We start from the raw sequence: 23,691 nt of genomic DNA, 5'->3' as shown, positions 1-23,691 counted from the left end.
GGCTTTAATCTAAGAGTCGCTGCCATGACAACAGTACTACTAGAAGCTTGAGGCTCCATGTGGATCTGATTTTGATATAGTGGAGGAAGCAAATAATGTCCCTCAGGACACTGGTGATGATATGAGGTGGACAACTTACTTCCCCCTCATTGTACTGATGGTGCTGATTTAGACCTCTAAAATGCCAGTTGGCTAGACACATCTCGTGAAACATAGCTAGACTCACCACGAAGACTGACAGTGGAAGAAAGTGCTGCGTTGTAGTGATGGTTCAAAGGACAGCTGAAGTTCTAGACTTGCAATTGCCCACAGTTGAGACAAAGTCAAATGTGTTAACTAAGATTCTAAAAACTCAGCAGGCATCATCTGGGCCATTCCTGCTTTTTAATGAAGCCTTTACTGATGCCGTTAAGCTAATTTGGTCCAAGCCATGCTGTTGCCTTCTGGGCAGCCGACTCAAGCTAGGCGGCATAGATTGGCTCCTTGTGATATGGGCTTCCTGACCAAACATCCTTCACCAGAAACCCTGATAATTAAGGCATCTGTGCGTAAGGGCAGTCCTGATTCCTCTGTGACCAATCATCTGGGCAGAGATTCAAAAAGAATTGGTGCCTTCATAAGAAGAATGTTTTCTTCAGCTATTTAAGCCCTCAAATCCATTAACTCCGTTTTTCTCCTGAGAAGTTACAAGTTGGCCTGAACCCTACTGACTGCATAAGTAGAGTTTATAATTCCACTGTTATCCTCAGATAGCAAACCTTGATGAGGTCAGCCAGGTTTTGGGGGGGACATGCTGGCATCCATAATGGACATGGCCTTTGATGGTGAAAAGCCGGATTCTGTACTGGAACAATATAAAGACAGTGTGCAAGTGCTTGGTCCTTGGGGCTGTTTTCGTGAGCTACTTAATTTCCACACCAATACTGGAAGTTAAGGCGCTTACAGATAACTCCTGCCTACCCAGCCTGTACTACAGCTACAGGTCGAGCCCTTTCAATGCTAGGGGCTTGGCAACAGCCTAAATCTTCCACGCCATTAGGGGCAGCAATCATCCAGTTCTCTCTCTCCTGAAAGTGGCTAGCAAACTGCTTTAATTTATCCTCGCAGGCCCATAGTTGACTGGTAGGAGTCAGGATACAACATGTCCTCCCTGGCTGGAAATCCATTATGTCAGACAGGTGGATCGTAGAAAGTGTTCAAAGACACTATCCCTTGCACAGCATTTATTTCCTCCCTGGCTGGAGATCCATTATGTCAGAAGGTGGATCTTACAAAGTGTTCAAGACACAATCCTTTGCTCTTCATTTCTTCCACAGTTCATCTTCCTCCTGTGCCAGAGCAACTTTCATATAAGCAGTCCAGGATTCTGTTGCAAGTAGGCATTTTTCTGTTGTCCAAGGATGCCATTGAGTAGGTGCAAGCCTTGAAAAGGAGGAGAGCACTACTTCCACGTTCTAAAGAAGGTTGCAGGCCTAAAAGCATGTTTAACACCTTTAACTGGAAGAATAATGTCAAAATGCTTCCTTTGGTTCAGATTCTTTCAGCTATAGATGCAGGAAATGGTGTCCCTGCACATTCCAAGCACATATTTCTGTATTCCTGTCCTCTGTGAATCTGGTTCCTGATGGGGTTAGAACACTTTCAAAATGCTGTTCTCCACTTCGGCCTTATCTCAGCTCTTCTGGTAACAAAAGTGATGATGGCTGTCACTGGTCACATTCGAAGGTAGGAGATACACATTTTTTCTTACCTCGATGACTTACTGTTAAGCTGGGCTCACCTCAGTCAATCATTGACCATCGCTAGACAATGTCCAAACTTGTGCCACATGCAAAGGATTCTTTTAACTGGAACTGTTCTAGACACTGTGTCATCCAAGGCCTTTCCACTGCTGCAGCAAGTCTAGGACATTCAAGATAGGATCTCAATATTTGGGGCTTAAGCCTTGATCTCCTGAAGACAGGTCTAAGGTTTCTTGGACTTCTAGACTCATGCATTTTCCTCTTGCTGAATGCCAGACGGTATAAGCAGGCAATAGAGTGGAACCTCAGGTGTCCGTGGGTCCTGCATCAGGACTTCCTTTCCAGCTCCAACCAGATCTAACAGGAGTATGCTCAGGGTCTGCAAATATGACTTGCAAGTGCCTACCTGACTTGCAACTCGGCACTTTCCCTACCTCCATCCAGAGTTCATGGCTGTGGCACATACATCACTCCTGGATTGGTAGGGGTCACGTGGGAGAGGTGAAGATTATAGGCCTCTTGTCTCTGGCTGAGAGCCAACTCAATATGAATAATCAAGAGCTTCATGCAATCTATTTGGCCCTAAAAAACATTCTGCCATTCTTAAAAGGGAGGCTATTGCAGATTCTCACAGACAAGATTACTACAATGTGGTGCTACAATAAGCATGGTGAACTAACTTCCTAGATCCTTTGCCAAGAGATTCTATATATTTCGAGGTAGCTGGACTAGCAGTACATCTTCCTCATAGCTAATCACCTATCAGGATCACTTATTACTAAAGGGGACAAACTGAACAGATGCTTTCTGGTGGACCACGAGGGATGTTTCCTCTTGAGGTTATGCAGGGCGTCTTGTGTCAGTGGGGTTCTCTCTGGATAGATCACTACCCTCAGTCTAGAACGCGCAGGGTAAGCAATTATGTGTGTTGGACCTTCTCTCAAGGCATTCGCTTCGAGACACATTCCTGGTGGAATAAAACAAAGGCTTTCTGTGCATGTTTCCACATCTACTTTTCCTGCCGGAAGTTAAGGATGGACTAGGCGTAAATTGTTTTGACTGCACCGGATTGGGCCAGTTGGGTGTGATCCCCAGAGCTCTTGAGTCTGAGCATATGCCTTCCGATCAGGCTGCCACCTCATGAGGACCTACAGATTGAGGTTGATGTCATCCTTGCAACCAGATGACCTTCCACAAAACGTATCTACATTGGGTGTGGGGCCTGAAACACTGACCCATTACACACCAGACTTGCCGATGTTCTGTTACTTTTTATTATGTTTGCCTAGCAGTGGGTACATTGAAAGGTGCTTTCTTCGCACTTTTTGTTTACCTGAACAACCATGAACAATTAAATCTTCAACTGTCATATGTTTTGTAAAAGGATTGACTCACAAGTTCCCCCACAAGGCATTTGTTATGCCATAATGGAACCTGAGCTTGGTCATAATGTTCTTTATGTGCACTCCCTTCTAACCAGTACACATCTGTTTGTTACGTCTCATGACATTAAAAACATCGTATTTATTGCAATTTCGTCAGCATGTCGCATGAGTGAATTGCAGGTGCTTTAGGTGCATCCACCCTCCACCATCTTCTTCCCAGCCAAATTGATACTATGAACTAGGTAAGTCTTCCTACCAAAGGTTGTGATTGGCAAGTTGATCACCGACAGTGCTTTTTTCCTGCTTCACCCCTTGAAAGAAAAGGAGACTCAATCTGCTTGACCCAGAGAGGAGGGCTCTGAGATTTGACATCACCCACATAAAATACCATGCTTTGTATGATCCTCTTGTGAGTTGTCTGCGCAAAGAAAGGTATAGCCTCTCATGGAGGGTGGGGGGGGGGGGGGGGGAGGTAGTCCTCTGTATCAAAGTCTGCTATGCAGTGGCCAGGAAACAAACCATTGAGGACTGCGCCCAGTCCACCAGGACCAAGGCCTGCATGGTGGCGATAGCACATGGGGTGCCTCTTTTAGACATTTGCCAGGACTCATAGTGTTTTTTGTGCATATGTTTACTGTTCCAACTGTCAGGCCCGTTAGGGACAACACTTTGCATGTTTGATTCTTCAGTATCTTTTGGTTTGGGTCTACTTCCTGGACCCAGAGCCATGGGTGGTACTGCTGTGGTATCTGTTCTTATCTGCAGTTAGAAATATCCATCTTAAGAACAAGTTTCTTAACTTTGGTAGAATTTGTTCTGTTGGATACTGTATCTACCTGCAGAGTCCTCACTTCCTTCCTACCTCCCCGTTCCGTGGGAACAATGAAAGCTTTCAATTTAGAGTGTGACCTAACATAATATTGATTCTCTGTGACTAAGGACACAGAAGGCGAAAGTTGATGAAACGAAACTGACATTAGAGGGCGATGGTGATGATTGTATACAGCACTCTTTCCCTTCTGGACTAGTACAGAGCCACGGCAAAGCCACACGACACCACCTACCAGTGCACAGGAGCACTGTTACAAACGTCTCCAGATCCAGTCTGGCACCTTCGGATTTTCTTAACGTGAGATATCGACAGTCGGATAAAATAGCCACCAGAGGGAGCATTATCGAAGGCAAATAACCTGGCGTTTTGTACATGAGCCCTCTTTCTCAGTGGATTCTGCGTACTAATTCTGTTTTCTGTATTGCGGCACATTGTTTATAGATTGCCCACGTCTTTCCAAACATTTATAATCATATGGAAAACATAGGTTCTGTGATTTAATGTGTGCATGAATTAATTCATTATTATGTTTCAAGCAAGGAAAGATAATTATTAAAAATGGGTGTAGGAAGGTGTTACAACTTAAGTTATACAAATGTACGTCAGTTTCAGGCATGATTCAACATCGACAGCTCAGCTTGTGTGCATGACATAGTTTTATCAGTTCTTTAAAATACCCATATTATGTGCTTGTCCTCCCTCACCCACTTGATGCTGTTGGCTATATCATTCTGCCTTCCATGAAATGATTGCATTACAACATATGAGGGACTATTTACAATTGAAAAATACATTCAATCTTCACACATTCACTTATTTTATACATCCTGTTTTATACTGGAAGCATTTTTTTTACTTCTTTGTCGGTTGTGAAGTATGAGCCTGACCCTTATTTGTCAACCTAATTGCTTTTTCTTGATCACATTTTGGGACAACTTGACCCCAGAATAACTGTCTTGCTTCACAGGATCCGAGCTTCAACTCAACCCGCCATCCTGGTTTGCTCAAATAAGCTGACAGGCGACTGTGTACACTTTCAGTATGCCTGGCAGCTTACGTGAGCCGTTTGTGTTTTCATTGCACGATCTCTGCCTCCAGGTGGCTCATATGATGCTGCTACCTTGTGCTTCTGATCAACATCCCCCTGCTTGTTACTGTGGCTCATTCGCTGTGTTCACTTGTATTGTGGCCCATCTGCCCCAGATGGTGTCCCATTGTGCTTCCCATTGGCAATTACCACCCACATTACCACTACCACCTCCACTATTCCGACCATCAACATTACTACCAGTATTATCACCACCATTAGTACTCCATCACTACTACTACTTGTACCACCACCGTCAATTTTATTGCTGGCACTACTAATATTACTCTACCAGAAGGATTACTACCACTACCAGTATCACCACTAACACTGTTACCATTACCACCACCACTATTACCACTACCTCCACCCCTGTTACAGTACCACTATGACTACAGTGATCGTTCCCAGCAGAACTAGTACTACTGTGATTATCACCACAACCAATAAATGAAACTTCAGAGACTTTATTGAATAAACATGAACATAAAGGCATGAACAAATGGTGTTTTTGCTGTTTTCTTTGATAAGCTCTTTAAAACAAGACATTTTTACTTTGCTTTTTACACTGGGTATTGACGTACACATACACCAAATAAAACAATTATGTTTTATGGTAGCCAATTCCTACGGGTGTTTTCAATGGTTCAAAACCGGGTAAAAACTATAAACTATAGATATTGATTTATTTTTTTACTGTTCGTATGAAATATTTATGACTATCAGGTGCCTACAGTGTTTTTTGAAGTTCAATGTTATAAATCATTCCAGGCATGTACTTGGTTGTTCTTATTTGTTGGTAGGTTAAATTCCAGCATGAAGTGTACCCAGAGTTCGAATTGGAATCTGAATTGAGCCCGATGGAGCAACCAGTATCGCGACAGGTTTTTGTTGTTCAGGATCTTGAAATTCGAGATAGACTGGCTTCATCGCAGATGAATAAATTTCTCCACCTTTACTGTAGCAAGGAAATGCCTAGGAAAGCACATTCTAATATGGTAAGAAACTTTCTTAAAATAAACGTTATAAAGACCATATTGTAAATTAAAATTACTGATTACTTTTCCTTTTGATCTCAAATAAAGTTATGAAAGTGACCTATTACTCAAAAAACTGTAGACTAGAGAATTGTGATTTTGAATTTTGAGAAGAAAATGGCAACATATATGCCATAACATGGCATCTTAAATATCTGTGTAATGGCCAGTTCCCACAGATTCCTCATAGTCTCATTGTCAGCCCTTCAGATTCCTCAGGTTGGATCAAACATACTTTTAGTAGTTCTCCATCACCAATGTCAGGTGACACATTTCACAGTGCCTGCCACTAGTCAGAGAAGCACAATTCAGATTAGCAGAATAGGTCTTGAATAGTTCCACTCTTGACTGATTATGTCAGTTGCTTTTCTTCTGCAGCTCGTAGATGTGGGTTCCGGAGGGTGTCAAGTTTTTTTCACAAAACATATTCAAAGCTCTCTGTCTCCTCCAAAGCCAATTGGCCTTAAAGACTATTCTGATTACACACATTGACTATCCAGCATTCACCCCTCTTTCTTTGTGTCCGTTGTGCCTCTGTTCTAAATTTAATGTGAATACATGTGTGCTCAGATACCTGAAGAATATCCAAGAAGCTATTCATAATCTCAAAATCAAAGCCAAAGTCTTAAAACGGAAAACCGCATCACCACAAAAAGTGCTCTTACTCCTCTTTGCACCACTCTGATTATAGGAACAGAGTTAGAAACACGCCCACTGGTTAGAACCAATACCTAAAAAAAAAAATCATCCTTCCAATGGTAGGTTTTCCTTCCTCTGGATTTACTGTAGAGCACATTATATTCTTTCAGGAAAACCTTGTGGTGCTTTTTAGCCACAAGCCAAATGCCTACAGTGTGCCCACTGGATAATCTAGTTTGCAGATTACCTTTTGTGACATCGTGCTTCATTTAGATGCTGTCAGCTTATGTCTTGGGCCTGTCTAGCGTCCAGTGTGATCCTTTAGTACCTGCTCGGAGGCTATTGGTGCCTTTTTTGAACCTGGCGTTTGACTTCAATTCCAGGTTTGAAATCTTAAGCCATTGACTCCATGCCAGCAATGCTGTTTCCAGCCCCAGGCCAGGAGTCAGACACCTTTTTTTTTGTAACAGATTTCACTCTGAAAACTGCAAAAAAACAGATGAAGATATCTATGCACTATTTTAGAGAGACCACAAAAAGGGTATAGCAGTAACACTAGAGCAACCCAATATGCCCAAATATCTATACACAGTTATGAAAGAAACAGTGGTTTACTAGGGGATCATTTGGAAGTTATTACTTCTAGTGTATCATAAATTACACACTCAATTGCAAGTAATGGTTGTTACCAAAAACTAGACCTACATTTGATAAAAATGATTTTTAATAAGAATCATATCAAGAATCATACACTAGACAAATGGTCATACCAGTGACTGAATAAAAGTGTATAAACAAAACAATAACAAATAAGACGGAAAAATATTGATGGGATGTGTATCTTCAATTTATTGTCATAACAATGTTTGTGTGAAAAAATAAGGAAGTCTGTTCATAATAATGTTGATTACGTTTTGACTTTGTAGTTCAATTATGAGATCATCTATTTCAGGACTGGAATAGTCAACTCTTTAAAAAATAAAAATGGCAAAATCGAAGCAATTCAATTATAAAGCAACATTTAGTCAAAAGAGGAAAACAAGCTCAGCACACACTACTGATCTGTAAATTTGGTATTTCCTCCCTGAATAAACAGCAAAGCTAGAGCACAATTTAAATACAAGATGGTAGAGTCCGTAGTAACCTAAAAGAGAACAAACATCTCATTGAAATGGTGCAAAAAGCCTAGTATTCTGAGATCAGTTTCACCACACAGAAAAAAGATAATGTTCTAGGATATTCTGAGAGCCTTCGTCATAGGAGTGCTATGCTATCTCTTACAGGTGGCATCAGTGTAGTGAAAAATCTATTTTTTATGGCCAGGAATCAATAACCATACACATTTAGAATGTTTCCTGGGTTTTGAAATCATTTGTTACCTTGTTCACCCTTTGGCCTTTCTAAGGGGGAGATTTCCATTACGCAAACAGCTTTGTGCTTTATATGCTTACTTGTTATTTGTTGGACCTCTTGTGCTGCAAAAGAGAGGATAAATTAAAAAGAGCAGCAATAATTTGATTTAGTGCAGCAACTAGTTACATTGTCTTGTTTTTATGTGTGTGTTGCAGTGTTATTAATAGCAGCATGTCATGAATTCACACACTGCACTTTCTAGGGTTGAAACAAATTCTTGATGAAGGGTCCTGTAATGTTTCTAAGGAAGCAACTGACGTTGACTGGACCTTGTGATACATTCAGCAAAGGCAATGATACATTGAGCAAGGGGAAAGATGTGGAGGAATGTTTGAAATACTATCATAACTGAGCAGGATCCAGTCCAGGTCCATTTGCCACTGGTCAGCTGGGCACTTCCAGTGAAAAAGGCCTCTTGATGCTTGTAGTCTACCTGTAGCCACACAGGAGGTCAGCCAACTGACCCTGGGAGTCCACTTTTTTGGCCTATGTACATGAGAGAGCTAGTCCGGTTCTTCAGGTCTTTGCTCATGTCACACCAGATCCAGTCCTCTTCTGATCTTCTACAGGTCCAAAACGTGTTCTGAAGTGGGTGCCTAGAGGGGCCATATTTATGTGTGGTTCCAACTATTGGGCTTGGATAACTCCTGGGCACAACCAGAAGTCCAAGTTGTTCAGAAGTCCAAGTTGTTAACATTCTTATGGGAGAGGGAAGAATAAGGATGGGTGCTGGTACATTTTGACACTAGAGGGACTCGTCTTCCAGTGGTGGTTTGCAAAATAAATTCCAAAGTTGGGGGCGGGGGTAGCGGTGAGCTGTGCCTTATTTCGGCAACAGGATAAAGAATAGGTTTGGAGACTCTTTTACTTCATTGTGTACATTATAGAAATCTGAAATTAGATAAATGATTATACACCCATAACTAATTCAATGGTGTACAAAATATAACATCAAATCAGCATAAAAGCCTACAAAACAATACATGCTTGATCTTTAAGCCATTTGTGTGTTTTAACTGTGCATTCCCGTTTCGGGGTGAAGCACAACATGGCTTATCTTTTTTGACATTTGAATGTTTTATAGCTATATGCTTATACACTTAATGTATGCATCATGGAATGTGATGAAATATGTTAATAACATAGGAAACTTGGTTTCATTTCTTTTGCAGCTCTCAATTAAAGCCTTACATGTGCGCCCAGAGTCTGTCAGATCGCCTCAAGAGTGCTGTTTACGAGTGTCTCTTATGCCTCTTCGGCTCAATATTGACCAGGTTTGTGGTATATAAAATTTGTTTTCAAATTTACATTATTCCTCTGTTTGCATCTGAGTGCCCTTCTGTTTCAAGACTACTCAGATGACATCAAATCAGATTAGACGCTTGTGCCAGGGCTAATAAAGCCATCTGCATTATGGCATTTCAAACAAAGAAAAACAGTTATCTGAACCATCTTAATGTTAAGGCCTGATTACTGTCAGTGCCTGCTATTTGAACACTCTTAACAAATCCATAATAAATTAAAAATAGTGTAGACCTTTGCTGCCACAATAGTTTATCAACAATTTCTGTATTACTAGTTTGAGATTATCTTCCACAGTCTCTTTGAAAAGAAGTCAATACTACCTAATCTGATTTTCCTGGGTTCTTAAACCAATGGTGAAAACTCCTCCTATCAAGAGGTCCAAATAGGGCGACTTTCTTTCAGTATGCCTCTCAATTCACATCCCTTAGGGTTATGATGTTATGAAGTCCAAGACAATGCCACTGAACGACAAGTGTTGGAAAGTAGTACTGTTTTCTGCACATCTCATCTCTGCTGACAGCCATATCTTTTCGCATCTCATTTACTACATCAGATAAGCAGTATGTGTGTTTGGCCATTGCGTTGAAAGCTCTTGGCATTGTAAATCTCTCTCATCACCACAATGTCCTTTAGTTAGAAGATTAGGACTGTGTGGGAACATTTGCAATCTCCTACGGAACCTGTCTTCTTTTTCAGTGATCTTCCAGTCTCTGAGAAATGTCTGTCCCCCAACTCTGCCCTACATCAAATATTGACTCTAAACGGATGCATGTCCCTATGAATATAGTCACAGTGGGTTTGATGGCCCTTCTGTCTATTAATGATGAATGGAACTTGATATACCCCTCCCAGTGTCTGTTACAGATCAAACTGAGGGACCACTGAAAAGCTTGGATTATTTTTAATCAAAGCTTCCAATTTTAATCACTTATACTTTTGTATTTCCCATTCAGCTACCTTGAGAAATATAATTAGACCAGAGCAAGTTTTTGTATTCCCACCAAGGTTAATCATGTCTTTTTCATAAAAGCTGATTTCTGTATTCATCATGACCTTGCTCATTTAATTGATAAAAAGTGTGGAAGCAGTTAAGTTAAAAGAGCTGTGCTGTAGACATTTTTTCATTTATGCTTTCTTTCTGCCACTCTTTTGTTCTTCTATCCATCTTCTTCATTCCTTTTATCTCTTTGTGTTATTTTTCCTTCATTCTGTCTCTCTTTCACTTCCTCTTTTCCTCGGTAATGATATTATAAAGTGACCGCTTCTGCAATTCTAGTTCAGCTGCAGTCCCTTTTGCACCATTTTTGTTTTGCCTTTTTGTCACAATATTACTTAGAGGCATTGTGTGTGTATATATATACACATGTAACATCCAGTCTCTAGAGGATATGTGAAAACATGTCCACCTGTTTAACAGGGGATGGCTATAGTTTACTTGAATGGCTGAACTGTCTCACTTGTTGAATATAGTTGACATACACTTGTTCCTTAAGTACCTTTGTTGTTATACCTCTAAGGACAAACAGATAATACATTCAGTTCCCAGGTACCACATATTTCATTCAGATGAGACCATTTTGTGAGACAGGCCATCTTTTTAGTGGTTTTTCCACTGATTTGTTTCTGCTGCCGTTAGGACCTTGCCATTCAGTGTCACAGAGTATAGGCATTTCCATTATGCATATAAGGCACAATTGGCTGGATTCAATTGACTTATTTAGCATTGCACTGGTGAGATGGTGCAGGAAGTCCACTGTCACCAGAATATCAATAAAACATTCAGATTTGGCTGATCTACAATGTAGTCTATCGATATGGTATGCCACGGTTCAGGAGCAACTGGTAATAGATGTAGAAGACGAGAAGATCTTGCCTGGGACGCTTTAAACTGGAAACATAATGTAGGAAAGTACCATCTTGCCTGGCATGTTACCCCCATATTTCACTGTATATATGTATTCACTCTGCACCTGTCCTGAAAAGCCCCTGTTACTCCAAAAAATTCATTGTCCAAACTGATGCATCTGAATTAGGGGTAGGGGCAGTCTTATCACAACTTAATTCTGAGGGCCAGGATCAACCTGTTGCTTTTATCAGCAGGAGGTTGACACCTAGAGAAAAGGGTTGGTCTGCCATAGAGAGGGAGGCCTTTGCTGTGGTCTGGGCACTGAAGAAGTTGAGGCCATACCTGTTTGGCACTCACTTCATTGTTCAGACAGACCGCAAACCTTACTTTGGCTAAAACAAATGAAAGGTGAAAACCCTAAATTGTTGAGGTGGTCCATATCCCTACAGGGAATGGACTATACAGTGGAAACATAGACCTGGGAGTACCCACTCCAATGCAGATGGACTCTCCAGATATTTCCACTTAGACAATGAAGACTCATCAGGGCATGGCTAGTCTTATTGTCCTTCGTTTGAGGGGGGGGGTTGTGTAGGAAAGTACCATCTTGCCTGGCATGTTACCCCCATATTTCACTGTATATATGTTGTTTTAGTTCTATGTGTCACTGGGACCCTGCCAGCCAGGGCCCCAGTGCTCATAAGTGTGCCCTGTATGTGTTACCTGTGTTATGACTAACTGTCTCACTGAGGCTCTGCTAATCAGAACCTCAGTGGTTATGCTCTCTCATTTCTTTCCAAATTGTCACTAACAGGCTAGTGACCAATTTCACCAATTCACATTGGCATACTGGAACACCCTTATAATTCCCTAGTATATGGTACTGAGGTACCCAGGGTATTGGGGTTCCAGGAGATCCCTATGGGCTGCAGCATTTATTTTGCCACCCATAGGGAGCTCTGACAATTCTTACACAGGCCTGCCACTGCAGCCTGAGTGAAATAACGTCCACGTTATTTCACAGCCATTTACCACTGCACTTAAGTAACTTATAAGTCACCTATATGTCTAACCTTTACCTGGTAAAGGTTGGGTGCTAAGTTACTTAGTGTGTGGGCACCCTGGCACTAGCCAAGGTGCCCCCACATTGTTCAGGGCAAATTCCCCGGACTTTGTGAGTGCGGGGACACCATTACACGCGTGCACTACACATAGGTCACTACCTATGTGTAGCTTCACAATGGTAACTCCGAATATGGCCATGTAACATCTCTATGATCATGGAATTGCCCCCTTTATGCCATCCTGGCATTGTTGGCACAATCCCATGATCCCACGGGTCTCTAGCACAGACCCGGGTACTGCCAAACTGCCTTTCCCGGGGTTTCACTGCAGCTGCTGCTGCTGCCAACCCCTCAGACAGGTTTCTGCCCTCCTGGGGTCCAGCCAGGCTTGGCCCAGGAAGGCAGAACAAAGGAGTTCCTCAGAGAGAGGGTGTTACACCCTCTCCCTTTGGAAAAAGGTATTAAGGCAGGGGAGGAGTAGCCTCCCCCAGCCTCTGGAAATGCTTTCATGGGCACAGATGGTGCCCATTTCTGCATAAGCCAGTCTACACCTGTTCAGGGACCCCTCAGCCCTGCTCTGGCACGAAACTGGACAAAGGAAAGGGGAGTGACCACTCCTCTGACCTGCACCTCCCCTGGGAGGTGCCCAGAGCTCCTCCAGTGTGCTCCAGACCTCTGCCATCTTGGAAACAGAGGTTCTGCTGGCACACTGGACTGCTCTGAGTGGCCAGTGCCAGCAGGTGACATCAGAGACTCCTTCTGATAGGCTCCTTCAGGTGTTGCTAGCCTATCCTCTCTCCTAAGTAGCCAAACCCTCTTTTCTGGCTATTTAGGGTCTCTGCTTTGGGGAATTCCTTAGATAACGAATGCAAGAGCTCATCAGAGTTCCTCTGCATCTCTCTCTTCACCTTCTGCCAAGGAATCGACTGCTGACCGCGCTGGAAGCCTGCAAAACTGCAACAAAGTAGCAAAGACGACTACTGCGACTCTGTAACGCTGATCCAGCCGCCTTCTCGACTGTTTTCCTGGTGGTGCATGCTGTGGGGGTAGTCTGCCTCCTCTCTGCACTAGAAGCTCCGAAGAAATCTCCTATGGGTCGACGGAATCTTCCCCCTGCAACCGCAGGCACCAAAGAACTGCATCACCGGTCCTCTGGGTCTCCTCTCAGCACGACGAGCGAGGTCCCTTGAACTCAGCAATTCTGTCCAAGTGACTCCCACAGTCCAGTGACTCTTCAGTCCAAGTTTGGTGGAGGTAAGTCCTTGCCTCCCCACGCTAGACTGCATTGCTGGGAACCGCATGTTTTGCAGCTACTCCGGCTCCTGCGCACTCAGCAAGGATTTCCTTCGTGCAGAGCCAAGCCTGGGTCCACGGCACTCTAACCTGCATTGCACGACCTCCTGAGTTGTCCTCCGGCGGCGTGGGACTCTCTTGTGCAACTTCGGGTGAGCACCGTTTCACTCCACTTCGTAGTGCCTGTTCCGGCACTTCTGCGGGTGCTGCCTGCTTCTGAGAGGGCTCCTTGTCTTGCTGGACGCCCCCTCTGTCCCCTCACGCAATTGGTGACATCCTGGTCCCTCCTGGGCCACAGCAGCATCCAAAAACCCTAACCGCGAGCTTTGCAGCTAGCAAGGCTTGTTTGTGGTCTTTCTGCGGGAAAACACTTCTGCACGACTCTTCACAACGTGGGACATTCATCCTCCAAAGGGGAAGTTTCTAGCCCTTATCGTTCTTGCAGAATCCTCAGCTTCTACCATCCGGTGGCAGCTTCTTTGCACCCACAGCTGGCATTTCCTGGGCATCTGCCCACTCCCGACTTGATCGTGACTTTTGGACTTGGTCCCCTTGTTCCACAGGTACTCTCGTCTGGAAATCCATCGTTGTTGCATTGCTGGTGTTGGTCTTTCCTACAGAATTCCCCTATCACGACTTCTGTGCTCTTTGGGGAACTTAGGTGCACTTTGCACCCACTTTTCAGGGTCTTGGGGTGGGCTATTTTTCTAACCCTCACTGTTTTCTTACAGTCCCAGCTACCCTCTACAAGATCACATAGGTTTGGGGTCCATTCGTGGTTTGCATTCCACTTCTAGAGTATATGGTTTGTGTTGCCCCTGTCCCTATGTGCCCCCATTGCATTCTATTGTGACTATACATTGTTTGCACTGTTTTCTATTGCTATTACTGCATATTTTGGTATTGTGTACATATATCTTGTGTATATTTGCTATCCTCATACTGAGGGTACTCACTGAGATACTTTTGGCATATTGTCATAAAAATAAAGTACCTTTATTTTTAGTATATCTGTGTATTGTGTTTTCTTATGATATTGTGCAAGTGACACTAGTGGTACAGTAGGAGCTTCACTCGTCTCCTAGTTCAGCCTAAGCTGCTCTGCTAAGCTACCTTTTCTATCAGCCTAAGCTGCTAGACACCCCTCTACACTAATAAGGGATACCTGGGCCTGGTGCAAGGTGTAAGTACCCCTTGGTACCCACTACAAGCCAGTCCAGCCTCCTACACATAACATGCATAAAGACTTATTGCTCCACATTGTTCAACACTGTGGGCCACTAGGAAGATCTCAGAATCAAATTCAAGGTATTCTTGTTGCCGAGATGACCTGCACCCAATGTGACCTAAATTTGAGACTGATCTTTGCAGATCAAATAGGGGAATAAACAGGGTCTTCTTTATGAAGTATAGCTGAGTCTGTTCTTTAATTTTAGAGTTAGACAATCACCCTAATTCTTCTTGACCCATGAACAGATAGGCGTTATCCAAAAAGGAAGGGGCAATTTAGGTTATTTGTTGTGAGCTAACATGATTTGTGGTTGAACCTATTGAATGAAAGATCTTGACAAGAGTGAGCACTGACTATAAAACATAACTGACACCAGCAACATAGCAAACCACAAAATAGAACTTGGAGAACAAATAGGCCGAGCAGGCCTGCTGACTGTTTCAATATTGGAATTCTTACATAACCTGAAGGTTCAATGGTCAATTGTGATCTCAAATGAGCAACAAGAACCTTGGAGCAAATGCCTCCACTCAAAGGAGGTTTCCATCATGGCCAGCAGTTCCCATTCTCTGATGCAATCGTTTTGTGTGGAGGATGATACAATCCTTGAATAGAAGACAAGGTGTTTTAAATTACAATCTGTTGGGACGGAAAAGTCTACTGCATGGTAATAGCTGTGCGCCCCTGTCATAGGCAAACACGTATCATTAATGTGCACCATGACATAGGCCTGTCTCATGGACTGTAATATTGTTGGACAGGGAGTGCGCCCAAAGTGCTACCCTCATGGAGGTGGAAGGCTACTGCCTTCACCTGGAGTTAAGCAGCATGAGGGCAGTGGTGGCAGCATATTGTGTAGTGATCAGTAGACATGAACATGGCCTTTTTAACCTGTGTCACTGGAAGTAAGGCCTACAGGCTCACTCATTCAAGGTTCTGATGCGGTATGCTTAACTCACCATTTACCTACATCGATTTGGTGTGGAGTGGTGCACACCAAATCGATGTAGGTGTACATGTGCTGGGTGTATTTGTGCCTGGAGAAGGGTACAATACAGGGGTAAAGCAGTACTGTGCAGTATGTGCATGTTGAATGCAGATGCTGAGTGTATGTGTACCTGTGAGTGATACAGTGCATAAAGGATTTTAGTACTGTGCAGTGCGTGCATGTTAAATATGTGTGCTAAAGGTATGTGTGGTTGTGAATGGGACAATACATGACAGACAGTGGTTCTATTTTGGGAGACCAAGGCCTACATGCTGAAACATGAGGATATAAGGTAGAGGAATCCACCCAGGCAGACTTATGTACTGCTGCCTTTCTGTAAGCTGGGTGGGACACCACTGGAGAAGTGAGAGCCAGGCTCCTCCCGTACACTTCAAAGGGTGCATTTTGATTCAGTGTGAGGTCACAAAGAAAGTTGGTATGGCTGATAAAGTAATCATAAAGAGTAGGGTTGAGGCCCTCGTCTAACCTTTTGATGCACATATCACTGTGCCTGGAATCCAGATGTGAGCTGTATTGACTCTCATGGGCTATCAGCTTTGGGGTCGTTCTTCCTGTGACAGATTGCTTTCAAGAAGAGGTGAGAGCAGAGGAGTAGGCACTTAAAAAAAAAAAGCGGACCCCAACAAATCCTTCAAAGAATCAGACTCTAAGAAAAATCTAGTGTCTTGAAATCAACTACAGGAAGGGGAGCTTAAGATTTCAAATATTGACATTTGCTAAGCAGCTAGATGGGCTGTGTGAGGTGAGGGAAAGCTCTGCAAGACTTCTGTGATCAGAACTGGGGAGGCAATGCCCTGCTGGGTGATGGGACATCACTCAGGGAATCCAAGTCCACGTGCCCTGGGATCTACAGCACTTGCGCCTGCCTGCCATGTGAGGAAGATGAGAGCACTGGAGGGAACAAGATCCAGTTGGGTGCCTTGACACGTGAACACCATCTGTGACGTGTCAGAAGACAGCTGGTTCACTGATTGGATTTTTATCCATGTGCTGGACGAAGTCAGGGCCCCTAGTATGCCAGAGGAGGGCCAGCGTCAATTAAGCCGTGTGTAAGGCTGAGCTGATCGGGCTGGAGCCCCTGCGTAGTGAGAAGCTGGTGACCCTGTATTTTAGGAAGTGGCCGGCGTGAGAATACTGTTGTGCAATGAGTGCTGTAGTCCTTGTGTGGTAGTGGGCCATGACCCTGTATGTCCAAAGATGCTTCTGCCCAGACTTAACTGTGCCAATCAGGCTATGTACCGTGAGGATACAGTGATCTCTTGTGTCAGAAGGGGTCACAAGACATGTGACCTGGTCGCTGAAAGAGTGAGGCCACTGTGGAACCCTGCACATTTGCCCAGACAAAGGATTCATGCAAGGATCTTTGCACCACCAGCCCCCCTTCCCCATCGTTGGATGAACCAGAGACTTACCCTGCAAAAATAAGCTTCTGAGATCAGCCTGCCTGGGCCAAATGCCATAAACTCACCTAGATCATCTGCTGCCACTTGAGCACCCACGGAAAGGGCGCGCTCAGGAACTCAGGTCACTTTGATCCAGTGAGGTGTGGGAAAGACTGATTTTGGGCCAGCCAGCCCCAGGGGAACTTGCTGCTAGATAGTGCTGTGGTGCTGGACCACTATTGACTTTAATACAGAGAGTGGACTTTTGAGTTAGACTACTAGTGGGGCTTACCCTCGATGTTGCCTATAGTGAATAGGAAATAGCCATTACTGCTAGAAGCAAGGAGGGAATGGGACCCAGTGGAACCGCCTAAAGAAACACTAGACCCAAAACGTCTGGAGGGCTGTCTTGTTGTTTGTGAATGTCATGTTTCCCTTTGCGTAGATGGCAGTAAAATAAAAATCCTTCTTCTATTACAAAAGTATTTGGCTAGACATTAATTCATTGCAACAGTGCGCATGTTGAGTTGTGAGCCTATCTTCACCTCTGTGTTTCCAGCTTCCCCCATTAGGGGAGAGACTTGGACTGTTCAGACCATGCTAACCCCAAGAGTCAAGTGCTGAAGTGGTACTTGACTCAGTTGCTAGGGATCCATAGTAGGTAGGTCCCCTGAACATTAGAAGTAAAAGGCTTCAACCGCCACGGTTGGGCCCATTAACCCCTTCTTGCCTCGTGGCCCTCTGAACAGGGATCAGGCACAATCCTCTTGGTGTTGAAGTAGCACTTCCCCTAGACCTCTTTTGTGGCTGTCTGTCACCACCACAAACTTCTTTATGAGGCCTGGCTGTCTAAGTACGGTTGCCTTGGTGAAGGCTTACTTCAAGGTTTGGAAGGCCATTTCCACATGTTCATTCCAGTTAAATCCAGAGTTTACATTTTCCTTCTTTAGCAGCCGGTAAATGTTATAGGAATGATGAGAAAAGTTATGAATAAACTGCCTGTAAAAATTGGCAAACCCTAAAAATGTTTAGGTCTCTTTAACTGAAAAAGGGACTGGTCAATTCAGAGCAGCTTGAATCTTTCTAGGATGCATCAACAGGTCTTTGGGTAATCTTATCAACCCAAGGTATTGCACCACAGTCTGTTTGAATAAAAAATGTTCGATGGCATGTGTGACTGTAGATACACATGCTTTGCATACTCCTGTCATCTAGTGTTGGATCTGGAGTTGTTTTTCTTCGAAGAAGCATTTTCGAGACACAGGATCGAGTGCCTCCTCCTTCTCGGTGATACTGCGCATGGCCAATATGCTAAGCTGATGGAACGGAACCCTTTTTGTTTCTGTCCTTTGTACCACTGTAAATTTCCCCACACCAACCAACATATGTTTTGTAACTTGTGCCTCTCCCCCAATCACCAGGAAACTACCTGTGACTCCTGCAAATCCTTCTGGTTAAAGAAGGACCTTCAGGACTGAAGAGCTCATTGGTTGGAGATAACGTTCAAGATTCCGTCTGACACCCCGGACATCTTTGGGGAGGAAAACACCCAGGAGGAAACGGACCAAGAGGAGGCATTTTCGAACCAGGACTCCGAAGTGTAGTCGGTTAGCAAAAGCTATGAGGTGACATTGACACAATTTGTGAGGATCGTGGCCCCTCCTGCCCACCCTAAAACTGTTAAAAAGCCCCTTGTAGAGGTCACCAGATCTCCAATGCCACAAGGCCATGACTGAATCCGAACAACTGTTTCAGCTGCCTTACCCACCGACTCGGCTCCGAAAATAGCCAAGACCAAATCAACGTCTTCGGCTTTGACCTGCGGCACCTCGGTCCGAGACATTGTTGCCATCTCGGTCTGAAAGTTTGTCTTAGAGTACTGCGGCTCCGAACCAGCCTCTGCTTCTGTGCTGACCAAAAATGCACCGACTGAAAACTTCAATGCCAAAAACCATAGGACCAAGAACATTGGAGCAGAAAGACTCTAGTCTCTAGCCAATCTTCAGCTACTTATTCACCTGTGGAACCCATTTTGGAGATGATGGACACTCGGCAGTGCCACCTCCATAACCAGGGAGGTACAGGGTGCATTATTGCTTCTCCCCCTGTAATTTTGAATAGGAAATTGTTCTTCCAAGAGGCTTTGGACACTTCTCCACCTCCAAAGAAGGTCACCAAGGACAAGGCTACCAGCAAACCTCCCAAGCCTTCTCAACCTCCTCCACTGTATGGATGAACTAGCACGACAGCAAGCCAGTGTAGTTCAAGCTGTGCTACGAAACCTTTCCCGGTCAGCTGAAATCCTCACAGGCTAGCCACTATTTTTATGAAGGGACTACTTTACAGTCTATGCAGAGCATGTCTGTCTACAGCCACACATGACATTGAACGGAAAATGTTACTTACCCTGTAAACATCTGTTTGTGGCATGAAGTGCTGTATATTCACATACGTCTTCCCTCCTCCCCGGACACTTGTGGCTGTTTCAGTTACTTTATATTTGTATATACTTGTACATATGTAGTTACATTTGCATATGTTCCTATACTTCCTCTACACTCATTTTCTCACCCGCCTGTGGGAAAACAATCTAACAAAGGAGTTGATGCCCATGCGCAGTATCACAGAGAAGGAGGAGTCACTTGATACTGTGACTTGAAAATGCTTCCTTGAAGAAAAACAACTTGCAACACTCCAGACCCAACACTAGATGGCAGGAGTATGCAGAACATGTGAATCTACAGCACAACATGCCAAGAACTTACTGGGTACGTAACATTTTCTTTCAAACTTACAGGTAAGGAATTTTCCCCTTAGCCCTTGTATAACTTCACGAACAGGTTGACTGTGTTTTTCTAAGAAGCTGTAAAATATCATGATATTGTCTAGGTAGATTATTACATATCAGCTCATTAGATCTGAAAAGATGTTATCCATAAAGAGCTTGAAAATTGAAGGGCTGTTGCTCAGAATAAAGGGCTTCACCCGATATTTAAAATATATAGAATTTGAGAGGCTGATTTTCACTAGTTTCCTATTGTCCCTCTAAAATGGATTTGGGATTACATCTTGACATCCCTCACTGACCCCACTATATTCTTGACTAAAGGTAAAGGATAGTGGCCCTTTATTGTAACTTTATTTTGCTCGCCGTATTCAATACAAGGTCCCAATTTGATTGACTTAATGGGTGCAAAAAAAGATGGAACAGTGAGACCAATCTTCAACTTTTCATCAATATAGTGATGCAACACTTTATTCTCAGAGAGTAAATATATTCTGCCATACAGTATTTCAGACCCTGGTATTGGGTTAACAGCACAATCAACGTGGTGGTAATAACGTAGGCCCTCATAATGAACACTGCGGTAACAACTGCCGTGTTCATGCTGGTGGTCAAAACACTGACCGCCAATGTCCCCGGATCCCCGCCGGCCAAATAATGAACCTTTCTGTGGGCGGAAACATTGTTTCCGCCTGCCGGCCCACAGATAGGCCTGGCCAGGACCTGGCCGGGACATGGAGCCTCCGCCAATGCCTCTGTGCGACGGGTCACTGCACCGGGGACCCCGCACTGCCCATGCGCTTTGCAAAGTGCACGGGCCCCAAGGGGTTCCTCGGGTCACCCCCATCTGCCTGCCTTTCCCTCACCACGGAAAGGCTGGAGGATTCGGAAACATTATCCAAGGGATAGCACTGCTGCCCTGTCGGATGATGTTTCCACCCGCCGCCAGGCTGCCTGACGGAGGAAGCCTGGCGGTGAGTGTTCATTATGTGGCGGATTGGCTTGCCATGCTGGCTGGTGGTTTCACCCGTCAACGCAGGCATGGCGGGTCAACCCGCCATGTTCATAATGACCACCTCAATGTTGACCTTCTCAAACACATCATGATAGTCATGGTAATTTGTGGGAAATGGGAAAATATTGGCTATGACTATCTCATACCTCTCAGAAGAGCGTATTTTCCCTTGATCTTCCATCTTCTTAATGCATGGACAGTTCTAGATGCAAAATCCCAAAATATGAGACAGAATCCTGGTGAAACAATTAACATATTGGTTATAGAGGATCAACAAAGGCAAGCCAAAGATACCTGGATGGTTAGATGAAGCTATTAAGTCAATCTTCAAACTTTCATGATGGTTCAACAGCACAACCTGTAATGGCTCGGTAGACTGAGTGACTACCCCTGATGCTAGTGGGGTACCATTCACCATCTGTACAATATCCCCTTTAACCTTAGATTGAGTGGAAAAAATGTTCTTTTAGGCCCACTCCATACCCATGATGAACACGCCAGTGGCTTCACAGTTTGATGAATCCAAAACAGAAATGGAAGAGGACTGTATTCCAACAGAAATTGTCTACAGAAATGATTGGGCATTTTCAGGACTTTTTGATGGTACAGAAGACATTACCTGAGGAAGTGATGTTTTGCCAATAGCTTCCTTCATCTCCGAGGATAGACTTATTTGTTTCTGTTTTCATGGGTCAAATAGGGCACTGGCGAAGTAAATGACCTCTCTCTCCGCAATACAACCAGAATCATTTTAACCTCTGTGCTCTCCTCTCTTCTTCAGGTGAAGGAGCTCGGATAAATACTATCAGTGTTTGAAAATAGATTTCTCTGCATTTTTCCTTCATACTGAGTTCTCTGAGATGTAGAATTTCTTAAATCTGTGGTAAAGCGCTAATGCTGAATACTTCTCCTTTTCTTCATTCTCTCATTCAGACGGTGTTTTATATATAGCCCTGATTCAATTTCTTCCCTTAAAAAAGTGGGATGAGGAGCATGGATTAACCCATCTTTATATTTTCTCTCAGCACTTTCTGAAATAGGGTTAACAGGGTTTGCTCTAACCCAGTTGCATAGGACAGCACGTCCTCTAGGCTCTGCTGAATTTTGCAAAGGCCCTCCTCCTTAGAACTCTCCAAATCTGGCTTTTCAAAAGGCAAGCAAGATGGTGATTTAATCGCTCAGACTTTGGCCAACGGCAGTCACCAGAGGTTGGGCTTAAGGAAAGGCTGTTCCTGATAGGCAACTAACCAGGTATCTCACCTTTATTCTGTCTTGAGAAAATTGAGTAGGCTGGAAGGGGAATGGAACATCAGTGAGTCCAAAATGTCTTTGAGCTTGTTTGAATCCCCATCAAAATGTTGAGCTCCTACAAGAACTAGTGGTAGTTCAGAGGGCACCCTACCTGATGAGTCTTGTCACAAAATTGTGATTTCATGGTGCAGAGTCCAACTCTGTGGACTGTTGAATAGTACTTGCAAGGTTTGAGTTGGGCCCATTTCAGGCAAGCAGCATTGGCATTGCAGTCTTTCAAGAGCTAGACTTAATGCTATCTTTCTCAGTCTGAAGGGCCTTGATTTGACGGTTGAGCGATCTCCTGCAAAAGTCACCTTGCCAGCCAGTGAAATGTAACATGAGGAAAATTCCAGGATAAAAATCCTCTAGAGAATTGTCGGCAACAGCAGCACAGGAACCACAATAAGTGAAAAGGGTTAAGCAAGCTGTGAGCTCGCAAGGAGATTGGAGTTGGGGTGGAAGTGGGTGGGGGGACAACAGACATTCCTTCAAAAACAACAGTATTGAAAATCACTGAAAATGTACTGAACAGACAGAGTCCATATAATGGAACGGGGATGTAATGTGGTATTAATATATGATCACATACCTGTTGTACTTTATCAATAGAAATTTGTTTAAAAAAAAGAAAAGAAGCTGGACAAAAACGAAGGAGTGTTGCAACTCACTGAGTAATGTTTCAGCAGGGCTTATATACTAAAATACAATCTTCAAGGGGAACTAGAATTCACAGGAAAAAGATTCCCCATCATGGTTTAGGCTAGCTCTAGTCTTCCCTAAGAAGCAGAGACCATGATGAATTGGAGAAAAGGACTATGAAGTTCCGCCCCATCATGGCCAGCAACTTCGTTTATCTGTCCACTGTCCTCCAAGAAGACAAATGAGGACCCCAGGTGCCCCATTCAACCCTGGGGCATTGCCCAAGAATGTGCCAACGAGGCAAAATGGTACACCCATGACAGTGCTTGCCCACAGGTGTGCACAAGGGTCTTTGGAGGACACGTTCCCCAGGTGCATGTAACAGTTTTGTGTAGGATTGAGCAAATGTCAGTCTCCAATAACTGGCTATTGTACTGGATAGAAATCCCTTCATGTCACCAACTCTGCAGTACATTCCCTCCACCTGGATTTATCACGTGAAGGAATAGGAATGTTCAGGAAAAAGCCAGAAGGACTCCTGCTCTTCCCTGGAACCCAGGGCCTGGGACAAGAGTGAGCTGGCTGTCCTATTGCCTACATCAGGGACACAAAACACAGAAGGGGGTTGCATCCTGTGTGGGAGCCAACTGCCAGTTGGAAATGGACTGCACTGAACTGTATGCAAGCCCTTCCT

General features: G+C 44.0%; 1 protein-coding gene across 2 annotated transcripts in view; it reads left to right on the top strand.

Annotated features, from left to right (window-relative positions):
- Positions 1–23,691, top strand: part of ATG2B (autophagy related 2B) — an 860,766-nt gene that overhangs the window by 617,887 nt on the left and 219,188 nt on the right. For both annotated transcript variants that reach the window (XM_069208269.1, XM_069208268.1), the window contains exons 33-34: positions 5,850–6,044; positions 9,308–9,409. In XM_069208269.1, the coding sequence (XP_069064370.1) occupies positions 5,850–6,044; positions 9,308–9,409 (297 nt within the window). The remainder of the gene's footprint in view (positions 1–5,849; positions 6,045–9,307; positions 9,410–23,691) is intronic.

The sequence above is a fragment of the Pleurodeles waltl genome, chromosome 9, assembly GCF_031143425.1.
Source record: "Pleurodeles waltl isolate 20211129_DDA chromosome 9, aPleWal1.hap1.20221129, whole genome shotgun sequence".
Classification (NCBI taxonomy): Eukaryota; Metazoa; Chordata; class Amphibia; order Caudata; family Salamandridae; genus Pleurodeles; species Pleurodeles waltl.
This window is presented reverse-complemented; position numbering and strand designations above follow the sequence as displayed.